The sequence below is a fragment of the Rhinatrema bivittatum genome, chromosome 5 (genome assembly GCF_901001135.1).
Source record: "Rhinatrema bivittatum chromosome 5, aRhiBiv1.1, whole genome shotgun sequence".
In the NCBI taxonomy this organism is placed as follows: domain Eukaryota; kingdom Metazoa; phylum Chordata; class Amphibia; order Gymnophiona; family Rhinatrematidae; genus Rhinatrema; species Rhinatrema bivittatum.
In genome coordinates, this window is record NC_042619.1 from 338,439,762 (window position 1) to 338,451,928 (window position 12,167).

General features: G+C 49.4%; 1 protein-coding gene across 1 annotated transcript in view; it reads right to left on the reverse strand.

Annotated features, from left to right (window-relative positions):
• Positions 1-12,167, reverse strand: part of SNRNP200 (small nuclear ribonucleoprotein U5 subunit 200) — a 915,618-nt gene that overhangs the window by 436,686 nt on the left and 466,765 nt on the right. Inside the window, exons 25-26 of the mRNA XM_029604465.1 lie at positions 5,920-6,026; positions 5,466-5,584 (exon numbers count right to left, since the gene is read on the reverse strand). Coding sequence (XP_029460325.1) covers positions 5,466-5,584; positions 5,920-6,026 — 226 coding nt within the window. The remainder of the gene's footprint in view (positions 1-5,465; positions 5,585-5,919; positions 6,027-12,167) is intronic.

Consider the following 12,167-nt stretch of genomic DNA (forward strand, 5'->3'; position numbering starts at 1 on the left):
TGCAAAGAGGTCGATGGTCTGATACCCCCACTTCTAAAAATGTGCTCTGCCACCGCGGGGGTTCAGGAACCACTCGTGGAGCTGAAATATACAACCCGGATCAGACCACCTAAGCTGGGAATGGAGGAATGGGCCGGCCGTAATTGTGAGGACTTTGCGGAGGAGCCCTGCAATGAAGGGGCATCGGCAATGAGACCACGGCTAGGATCTAGCAGAAGCACCTCTTTGGAAGGATTCCCGCGCTCTGTTATACTTGCGCTGACCTCGGAAACGAGAGCGCGAAGGAAAGAAGGACTTAGTCTGTTTAGAGCGGTCCTCAGCCAACTTATGAATCTTGTCACCACCCAAAGATTTAATAAGCTGTTCAAGGTCCTCACTAAAAAGCAACTTACCCTTGAAGGGAAGCGTGTCCAGCTGTGCCTTGGAGGAGGGATCTGAGGACCAATTTTGCAGCCAAAGAAGCTGTCTGGCCGATACTGCTGACACCATGGCCCTGGCCTGCAACCAGAGCAAGTTGTAGAGGGTATCAGCCCCATACGCCACCGCAGCTTCCAGCCGATCCACCTGTTCCGCCTCTGCTGAGTAATTCCGCCTAGGTGCTGAGTAATTGTTGAACCCCCCTGAGACTTGCCTGCTGCATGAGACTGCTACTGTTTTGACCGTCGCTGCTCGATGTCTCCACTCCGCCCTCCTTACCTCCTCGGCGACTCCCTCTTGCTCAAGTGGAAGGTTGGCTGCCGCGGCGTCATTCTGCCAATTCCCTCCAGCGTCCCCCGGAGCGGCTCGACGCTGCAATCCACCATGATTCACAAGAGCTTAAGGGTGCATGTGCGGCCCCGACTGATGTACCAGCAATGGCGCGAACCTCAGAAGCGTCCCCCTGAGATGACGTCATCCGTACTGGATATGTAAGGTCTCAGAAATCGCTAACTAATCGAGTTAGCAAGGGGTTACTCTACCTAAGCTGCTCGGCCTCCTCGGACTTACCAGGGGTACCCGCTCCTCGCTCTCTCTTTGTTTTTCAGGTCACAGTCAGGAACTGGTACTCGCTCCTCGAGGGCCCATGCTTCCGGACTGGTTACTGAATACTTATTCTGCCTGGAAGTCATCACTGCCTACTACACCAGTGAGACACCATCTCTCTCAGAGCTTTCCCTGGAACCAGGTACTCGCTCCTCGAGGGCCTAACTCATTCCAACACCTGGACTACTTCTAGAGACTATTGTGTGAGTGTTACCATCAAGGTTCTGTTCCTGAACTCTGCATACCCTATCTATTCACTATATTCAGTTTCTCTACAGCTCAGTTATCCAGGATCGCTGTTCCAGTATCTGAGGGACTACAGCCTTGCCGGGCACTTCCAGCTCACTACTGGCCACCTCTGGTGGTTCAATATACTGTCTAATAAAAGAACTAGTGTGTGTGTCTGAGCCTGACCGGTGGGTCCCTCTCGGGATCTTCCCCCGGGGGCATGGTCATCTGCCACCGGCCCAAGGATCCACCCACAACTACCTCAAACACCAACAGCTACAGACTGTTGCCGGAACTCCTAAAGCTAGGACTTCAAAAATCGCTTGAGAAGCAGTTCCAGTTTGCGATCCTGAACATCCTTTAATGCCGTGGCTCCAACCACCGGGATGGTGGTCCGTTTGGTGACTGCAGAAACCGAAGCGCCCACCTTTGGAACCTTAAAGCATCTCCAGGCATTGGTCGGGTAGGGGATAGAGCTTGTCCATTGCCCTACCCACCCAAAGACCCGAATCGAGAGACTCCCATTCCCGTAGGAGGTGGTGTATGAGCATGGGATGGAAAGGAAAAGTACGTGGAGGAGTCCTGAGTCCCGCCAGGACCGGGTCCACGTTCCCTGGGGCAGAGGTACTAGTGGATTCCTCAGGTGGGTTGTCGATCCCCAGCTCGTCCAGTACAAAAGGAATGAGCGGGTCCAGCTCTTCCCTCTGGAAGAATCTTAAAACCCACAGGTTGTCACCCTCTAATGGCGGATTTGGAAGCAAATCTGTGTCCGGATCCGGATCTGGAGGAGAGGGCTGGGGAGGGTCTGGGATGGTTGGTACGCCCGGAACGGTCCTGACTCGGACGGAGCCCTGTGAATCTGGGGACTTAGGAGGCTGGGCAATGGACACCCGAGGGATCTTTGCCGGGGGGGGGGGGGGGGGGGGGGGGGGGGATCTGGAGAGGGTTCATCCTGTTTCTGAAGGCTGGCTAAATTGGATCTGTGCAGTAAAAGCACAAAATCCGTAGAAAAACAATGCTGGACTTTGGGGGAGGAGGGACCAGGACAGAGATGTCAGGAAACACACCCCCCCCCCCCCTCCTCCCCGTGGAGGTTACGGGGCTTAAATCGGGCAGCGAATTGGAAAAATCTGGCTCCCCTCCCCCGAGGCACAGAATCCGCTGCAAACTCTGCCCAAAATGGCCGCCGTTCTCGCGGTTTTTCGTGGGGGAGCCGGCCTGGGAGCCCAACCCCAAACCGCCGACATCGCTGGTGCCCCGGAGGGTCCCTCACCCCCAGGTAAACAATCCGAGCATAGCCCATCACGGGAGAGCCGCAAAGCAGGCTCCCCGTAAGCTAAACAGGCAGCTGATCGCAGCATGAGCAGGAGAAAACTGCCATGGAGAAAATGAAACTAATTGAAAACAGCTGAGCCTTTGCTGCAATAGCGAGCAGAAGCAGGACAATGAACCCTGCTATGCTCGTTCCCCTTATCCTCAGAGCCACTGAATGCGGGTGAGGCAAAAGTGCTCCTTCTGGCTTCCTTGGACTTTATTTTAATTTTTTTTTTTTTTTTAAATCGGTAGCAGCATTAAATTGTCAGTGCTACAGGACCAGAGGCATTATACATCTCCAGGGTCAGAAAAGTCAAGAGGGGGGCTGACTAGACCACCAGTATCGCCCCAAGCCAGGCAAGGGTTACAGGGCAAGGAATCCTAGGCTGAATAATCAAGGGGCAAGCCCCCCTAGGACCCTAATAAGAGCCAGGAGACAGAAATGTCTCCCTGAGAAACAACAGGTTTTGAACCCTGAATAATTTCAACTTTTTATTTGTTTATTTATTTTTTAAAATAAGAATTAGGTAGGCAATATTCGCTTGATCCTGAAAGTAATAGTGAGGAAGAAAGAACCCCACAGAAGGAAAGAAATAGCTAAAGAGAGGGAGCTGCAGGTTCAACTGTCTGGATCTGCTGGAGACAAAGAAATACTGAAGGGACGCAGGCAGGGCTCTGTCCTGATATAGGATACCCTTTCAGTTTTTCTTTCTCTCTCCATCTGCTGGACAGGAGGCTCAACCCACTGTCTGGACTGATCCGGGTACATACAGGGAACTGAGCTTGCGTTCGTCAGGAAGGCTGCTGCAGGTTCCATCGTCTCACCAATATACGTTCCGGAGTTATTTGCCTCGCTCGAGAGGAGCAAGCAGGAACGTGCCACCAGTGCACAGCAGGAAGCAATCTGCAGTGTCATTGCTGTTGTATCGAAGGCCTGCTTAAGAATGGATTCCAATCGTCTATCCTGAGTATCCTTCAATGCAACCCCTCCCTCAATGGGAATGGTTGTTCACTTTGAGACTGCACAGACCATGGCATCCACTTTCGGGAAATGCAGGTGTTCCTTGGTCGCTGGTTCCAGAGGGTATAGGGCTTCCAAGGCCTGACCCCCTTTGAAGTTGGCCTCCGGGGCATCCCACTCCAGGTCAATCAGTTCCTGGATGACTTCCATCATTGGCAAGTAGCATGAGGCTTGATGAAGGGACACCAGGATGGGGTTCTTCTTTGGTTCCGCCATAGGGTCCCGTCTTCAGAGTCTGGGAAATAAAGGCTGGTAATTCATCCTTGTGGAAGAAGCGAAGCATGGTTCGGTATGGTTCCAGGCCTGGAGGGATTTCTCCTTCTTCCAGGGAGCCGCCATCATCTGAGGTGTCTGGGTCCCTGTCAGGGAAATTCTTGGTTAGGCAAGGCATATCTTGAGGCATCTCAGCGGGGCCGGGAGGATCTTGTGCTTCCGGCAGGGGTTGAGCTCGGGATCCAGCCGGGGCTGATTGCGCCTGAACGAAGGCTTGCAGCCCTCGGAAAAATTCTAACCACGAGAAGGTCCCTGGGTCCATGTTAATCCCAGGGGGGAGTCTGAGTAGGGGCCCCCTTGTGAAGAAGCCAGCTCAGAGATGCATAGGTCCGGGAAGCTATCATCTGTAACAGTTCCGGACTTGTCCCCAGACAGTGAGGGACCAAGCTTTGGTTCCCCCTGGGCTTCTTCGCAATGCTGACACAGGCAGGACTCCAGTTCAGGCTGTGTGGCTCTTATGTGGCAGACTGTGCAAAGAGAGTGACTTCTGACCTTCTTGGATGCCGGTGCCATAGCCTCTATGTCTAGGCGCACAGGTAATGTGCTTCAATGCGCAAGTGTAGTTGTAAACGCGGCTGTGCATGTGTCAGTATTGGACGAGCACAAATTAGGCACATCAGCTGCCCGGCCTGCCCTGCGCGTACTGCCGGTCGAGACGGGAAGATGGCACCAACGCCCCCCATATGCAAAATGGCTCCTCCGGAGGTCTCCATGTGGATCCCTACACCGGATTGGGGCCTAGCCCCAACCAGGGCTGCTCAACCCGATCGGTGTTCCCTTTTAACCTCGCCAGAAAAGAGAGAGAATCGGTATGGCAATCCGAGCCTTGGAGACCTGAATTTAGTTTTCTGCTTACCTGGTCTCGGCGCTTAATAATCGAGTGCCGGGACGGTCTCCAGCTGCAGGGGGGGAGACTGCTTTACCTTCACTGCCGCGCTTGGTTTTTGACCCACTGCCTTTCAGCCACTCTGGGGGCAAAGTGCACACCGGGAACCAGCTACCGGACCAAGGCACACCTCTGAGGGATATCTGAAATCGCTTCAGGAGTTCTCAGCTTTGGGAGAGACTCTTAGGTTTCACCGCAGGAGAGCAGGGCTCGATCTTCTTTAAGGTAAAATTTTCTTTTTTTTTTCTTTGCAGTAATTCTTAACATTATTCTAGTGTGTGGGATAGTGTCCGCATCTGCTAGGAGACAGAGATACTGAAGAGCCGAGGTTACTGCAGGGGTATATCTAGAGTGACGTCAGCTTTGAAATCTGACTCCATCTCCCATCTGCTAGCAGAAGAGCACATAATCCACTGGTCCTGAATCCATCTGGCTACACGCTAGGAAAGTGAGGTTAATAGTGCTGAGGCCAACATGTGTGTGTAGGGGAGGGTTATAGGATTGAGGTTCATATATGTACGCATGGGAAGGATGTAGGGTTTGAGAACATAGCATGTGTGTGGATTATATTATGGATGATGGCATACTTGGGGGAGGAGGAGCATTACAGAGTTGAGGATGAAGCATTTGACTGTGTATTTATAAGATGGAGTGCGTGTGTGGGTTAAAGGGTTAAGGCTGTATATAACAGAGATTGACCAACCTTGGGGGTGTTCTTACCTATCTCATTATGGTTCAGGTCATACAAACGCTCAAATGGAAAGTTTTTCTTCTCTATTTTCTTCACCACTTCCTCAGGAAGTTTCCGGAACTGACGTAAGGGACACATGGACTGCCACCTATGGAGACAAGAGAAAGTGACAAACAGAAAAAGAGCAGTATCAGGATGAGAACATGACAGGAAGCTTGCTTAAAAATCAAATCAGGTAATGGGTGATATATTACCTAGTGGGAAAGAAATGATTGCTGGAAAGGCTGGCACTGTGGCCAGGGCAGTGGTTAACACAAAGGATAAAGCAGAAGCTAGTTCAAGGATGGGTAGGAGTTGCTGCAGAAGCCAGCAGTAAAGTCAGCACAGATATGCACCTAAGACGGTGCAGAGGCTGGGGCAGGCAGAAAATAATAAAAAAAAAAAATAGCTGACACCAGGAATTTTTCAGACAGTTTCTCTTACATTCTTTTGTCAATCATCTTGCACAAGTTCAAGGTTTTGTCTGTTAGCTGTGCCCATCCCCGGTTGAGGACAATCTCAAAGATAGCTCGCATAAGGCGCCCTGCAGACTGAAAGGCAAAAAGTAAAGAGAAATTAGTTCTTACCTGATACTTTCCTTTCCTTAAGTACAGCCAAGATCAATCCAAACACAGATTATATACACCAACCAAAAGATGGAGGCAAAGATTAACAGGCTTGCTGATGTCACCTTACATAGGCTCCCAGGCTGCCCTCAGCCTACCTGTATTCTATATCAAGCTAATAACATACTAAAAGCAAACTCCCCCAAACCAGGGGATTTCCAAAGAAGAACAAACGAACATACCAATACAAACAACACAATTAGGATAAGCCAAATAGATATCCCCTTAACTTATCCATTAAAGGTTTGATTAAAATTATATATACACTTTCTGAAAATAAATAACTGTAGAATACCACATTTGGCAGTTAAGGGAGGGTCTTGGACTAGTCTAGCTAGACTCAAGGAAAGGAAATTATCAGGTAAAAACTAATTTCTCCTTCATCTTCATCCAGCCACACCAATTCAAACACTTGGGATGTACCCAAGCTATATACTGAGTAGGCAGGACACTGCCAAACCTGTTCTCAAGACCTCTGAACCAAAGGATGCTTCTTCCCTGGTTTGAATGTCAAGAAGATAAAACAGGCTTCCCAAATCCATTCTGAGGATCCCACAGCCAGTCAGGTTTTCGGGATATCCACAATGAATATGCATGAGATAAATTTACATATACAGAGTCTCCATGATATGCAAAGGAAAATTGGTTCTTACCTGCTAATTTTCATTCCTGTAGTACCAAGGTTCAGTCCAGACACCTGGGTTCATCTCCCCCTATCAGCAAATGGAGGCAGAGAAAAAAACACCGTACCTAAGATATATACTGCCACCTGCAGTTCGTCAGTATATATCTATATCAAAGCAGATAATAGCAAAAATTATGGAACCATTAAACAACAATTAACAAGAACATGAAATGCAATAGAGAACAATCTTACAGCTGAGCGGACGACTCTCCCCTTAATATAACCCCCTTCTAATTGGGCAGGCTCTGGACTGATCCTTGATACTACAGCAACGAAAATTAGCAGGTAAGAACCAATTTTCCTTTCCCTGTACGTACCAGGATCAGTCCAGACATTGGACCCTTACCCAGAGTGGGACCTGGAGAGTCCCGCTTGCAAAACCCTCTCACCAAAGGACGGGTTTGCCAGAGCCCCGACATCTAAGCGATAGTGCCTTGCAAAAGTATGCAGCGACTTCCAAGTCGCCATTCTGTAAATTTCCTGTGGGGAAACAAGTTGAGATTCCGCCCACGAGGCCACTTGCGAACGTGTGGAGTGAGCACACAAGCCTTCCGGAACTGGACGACCCCATGTAATATACGCGGAATAAATAGCCTCCTTCAACCATCGTGCAATAGAGGCTTTAGAAGCCTTGGAGCCTCTATTAGGACCATTCTACAGCATGAAGAGGTGATCGGACATCCTAAAGTCATTGGTAATCTCGAGGTAACGCAATAAAGTTCTCCGAACATCTAGACGTTTGAGCTCCCTCTCATTAGGATCAGACGCCGGTAAGTTAGGAAAAGCCGGAAGTTCCACTGACTGATTGACATGGAACGCTGAAACCACCTTTGGTAAAAAGGAAGGTACTGTGTGTATAGAAACTCCGCATTCCGAAATCTGAAGGAAAGCATCTTGACAAGATAACGCCTGTAACTCAGAAATTCTTCTAGCCGAACAAATAGCGATGAGAAAAATTACCTTTAGTGTCAAATCCTTTAACGTAGCCCTTCGGAGGGGCTAGAAGGGAGGTTCACAAAGAGCTTTAAGAACTAGATTAAGTTTCCAGAATGGACAAGATTTCCAAACTGGAGGATGAAAATTCATCGTACCTCTAAGAAAACGAACCACCTCCGGATGAGACGAAATAGAGGAACCTTCAATTTTGCCACGGAGAGAGCCCAGTGCTGCTACCTGCACTTTAAGAGAACTAAGAGATAAGCCCTTGGTGAAGCCATCCTGTAAGAAAGATAATATTTCAGGAATTAAGGCCTTAGGGCGAATTCCCTCGACGGAACACCAGGACTCAAAAATCTTCCATACCCGAACATGAGAGGTTAGTAGACTTCCTTCTAGACTGTAACAATGTGGTGACTACCGAGTCCGGGTAACCTTTCCTTTTCAAACGCCTCTTCTCAAAAGCCATGCCGCTAGACAAAAGCGAGCAGCCTGGTGGAAAAATATAGGACCCTGTCGAAGAAGACGCATCAGGTGGCCGAAGCGGGCTGACCACCGCCAGGTTAACCAGATCCACAAACCACAGACGCCGAGGCCACTCCGGAGCCACCAGAATCACCTTTCAGCAATGCTTTTCTATGCAACGTAGAACCTTGCCCACTAGTGGCCACAGAGGAAAAACATATAGTAGAACTCCCTGAGGCCATGGTAGAACCAGAGCGTCAACCCCTTTGGCCCCGTACTGTCTTCGGCGACTGAAGAATCGGAAGGCCTTGGCATTCCGAGAAGTCACCATAAGGTCGACTTTGGGTAGACCCCAACGATCTCAAATTAACTGCATGGCTGCATCTGAGAGTTCCCACTCGCCTGGATACAAGTGTGTGCGACTCAAGAAATCCGCCTTAACATTCTCTGTTCCTGCGATGTGGGATGCCGCTAATCTCTCTAGATGTCGTTCCGCCCAGAGAACCAACCTCTGCACCTTTAGAGCCACTGCCTTGCTTTTGGTTCCACCCTGCCGATTTATATACGCTACTGTTGTCGTGTTGTCCGACAGAGCTCGAACTGGACGATTACGTAGTAACAGCAGAAACTCCTTCGAAACCAAGCGAATCACCCTGGTCTCTAGACGGTTGGATAAACCACGCAGAATCTCTCATGGACCAGGATCCCTGAACCGAATGGGACTGAAACTGCTCCCCATCCAGAGAGACTGGCATCGGTAGTAACCACCATCCAATCGGAAACTTCAAGGTCCACTGCCCGACAGATTGGAAGTCTGAAGCCACCATGACAGATTGTCTCTCGGCAAACCCTCGAGAGGTAAGCGGATATGATATTCTTCCGATACTGGCTTCCAGCGGGACAATAATGCCATCTGTAGTGGTCTCATGGGAAAACGTCCAGGGAACCAAGTCCAGCGTGGAGGCCATCGAGCCGAGTACCTGTAAGTATTCCAGACCTTGGGTACCTGCAACCCGCAAAAAACCGGCGGATATGGGCATGAAGTTTCAAGATTCAATCTTAAGAGAGAAAGACTCTGCCTATAAGAGTATCAATCCGAGCTCCTAAATAATCCAAAGTTTGTGTTGGTGATCGCTGACTTTTGTCATGATTCACTACCCAACCTAGGGACTTGTAGGACTTTGAGAACTCGATGATCTGACTTGCAGCATAGAGACACTGACTTGGCTCTGATCAACTAGAATACCCTCCTTTCGAAGGAAAGCTGCCAGCACCACCATCACCTTGGTGAAAGTCCGCACAGCCATGGCGAGACCAAACGGAAGACCCTGAAACTGAAAATGCTGACCCAGAATCATGAAGCGGAGAAAATGCTGAGAGTCCTGATGGATGGGAATATGTAGATAAGCCTCCATGAGATCCAAGGAGGCCAGGAATTCTCCTTTGCATACAGCTGCTATGACCGACCTGAGGGTTTCCATCCTGAATCATGGTACCTTGGTTTTGCATTGACCTTCTTTAAATACAGTACCGGCCGAAATGAGCCCTCCTTTTTGGGGACCAGAAAATAAATTGAGTATCTCCCTTGACGGAGCTCGACTCTGGGAAATGGTACTCCACACTTAACCGACATAACTGGTCTAGAGTCAGTTGTACCGCCGCCCGCTTGACCGGATAGCTGCATGGGGAAATTAGAAAAAGTTCCTCTGTATGGGATGAGCAAATTCTAAAACATAACAGTTTCTCATCACATTGATCTTGGGCCACTCATCGTAAAAGTGCCATAAGTGACCTCCTATAATAGGAACGACAGGGTGGACCAGCCTGTCGTTCCTATTATATACCTCCCGAGAAGCCAGAGGATCCCCTAAAGGAACTTCTGGCTCCACGAAAGGATTGTCCCCATGCTTGCCCCTGTGAAAAATACTGTCTCTGCGGTCCCGGCATATCATGGGAAGGCCACGATCTTCTGTCGGACCGAAAACAAGACCGTGAATGAAAAAATCTTTTACCCTTAGGTTTATCCTCGGGTAACCTGAGGACTTTATTGTCTCCAAGAGACTGGATCAGCTGCTCTAGATCCTCGCCAAACAAGAACTTACCTTTGAAAGGCAAGGATGCCAATTGTGCCTTAGAGGAAACATCCGCCGCCCAATTACAAAGGCAAAGCAACCTTTGGGCGGCCACAGCTGATGCCATTACTATGGAGGAAGTACGCACCAAATCATAGAGGGCATCCACATCATAGGCTACAGCTGCTTCCACACACTCAGCCGTATCTGCGTCCACAGCTGATTGAGACAAATTGCCTTGAAGCTATTGTACCCACTGGAGACAAGCATGCTGCAAGAAACTTGAACAAAGAGCTGCACACAAACCAGGGACGCCACCTCAAAAATCTTTTAAAGTGTAACTTCATCTTATGATCTTGTACATCTTTTAAAGCGGCCGAACCAATAACCGGAATCATGGTGCGCTTAGTCACAGCAGACACAGTCGCATCTACTTTCGGGAGAGAAAAAATTCTAAATTCTGTTCTGGTAGAGGGTAAAACTTTCCCCATGGCTCTGCCAACCTTTAAACCAGAATCAGGATCTCCCCCATTCCTCTTCTACTAACTTCATAACCGACTTGTGGTAAGGGAAAGAAGTTGGATGATCTCAGATGACACATAGTACCGGGTCCTTGCCGTCCAATGGAGAAATTACTTACCTGATAATTTCGTTTTCCTTAGTGTAGACAGATGGACTCAGGACCAATGGTATAGTGTACTCCTGTTAGCAGTTGTGAGACGGATCAGATTTCAATCTGACGTCAGCCTCTAAGTACATATACCCCTGCAGGAAGGTGCAGCTCTTCAGTATTCTCCTTGCAAAGCATTGTGGATATATGTTTTATGTGACTGACTGATTAACTTAATATGGATAACTTAGATAACTTTGTTAGAACGTTAAAACTTGAATAACTTGATTAACTTGAACTGGTTGATTGACTATAGCTGGAGACCTCCAGTGAGCTCAACCGGAAAGCGTCGACACCTGGCCCAGTGGATGCCCTAGGTAAATGAAGCATGGCTTACCCTTGATTCGTTGAAGGACCATGTGTCACAGCAGCCGAGGGTGGGGCTGAGTCCATATGTCTACACTAAGGAAAACGATATTATCAGGTAAGTAATTTCTCCCATTTCCTAGCGTTGTAGCAGATGGACTCAGGACCAATGGGATGTATAAAAGCTACTTCCGGAACTAGGTGGGGAGGCTGCCCGTGGTCCACTTAGGATTGCCCTTGCAAATGCTGTGTTCCTCCCGAGTATGAACATCCAGCACGGTAGAATCTGGAGAAGGTATGGATGGAGGACCACGTTGCCGCCCTGCAGATCTCGGCAGGTGACAGCATTCTAGTTTCTGCCCAGGAAACCCGCCTGGGCCTTGGGTAGAATGGGCCTTGACCTGTAGAGGTGGTGGTTTTTCCCGCTTCTACGTAGGCTGCCTTTGATGACTTCCTTGATCCAGAGGGCGATGGTTGCCCGCGAGGCCGCTTCCCCTTGCTTCTTCCTGCTGTGAAGGACAAGTCTTCGTACTGGTTCCGACATTTCCAGGTATCTGGATAGGAGTCTGCCGAATTGTCGAGTTGGCGTAGACTGCGGGCTTCTTCTGACTTCAAGCCATCCATAATAGGTTAGTGAGATGGTTTGGTTTAAGGTGGAAGTGTGAGACCACTCTTGGGGAGGAAGGAGGGAACCGTGTGTAGCTGAATGGTCCCCCGGGGTGAGTCTGAGGAATGGCTCACAGCAGGACAGTGCCTGTAGTTCTGAGATGCGGAGGGCTGAACACACGGCCAGCAAGAACACAGTCTTTAAAGTCAACAGACGGAGAGTGACAGGCCTTGGAGGGGTCTGAAGGCGGATCCCGCTAGGAACTCCAAGACGAGGTTGAGGTTCCACAGAGGGTTACCGGCCACTTTAGTGGTGGGCGAATGTG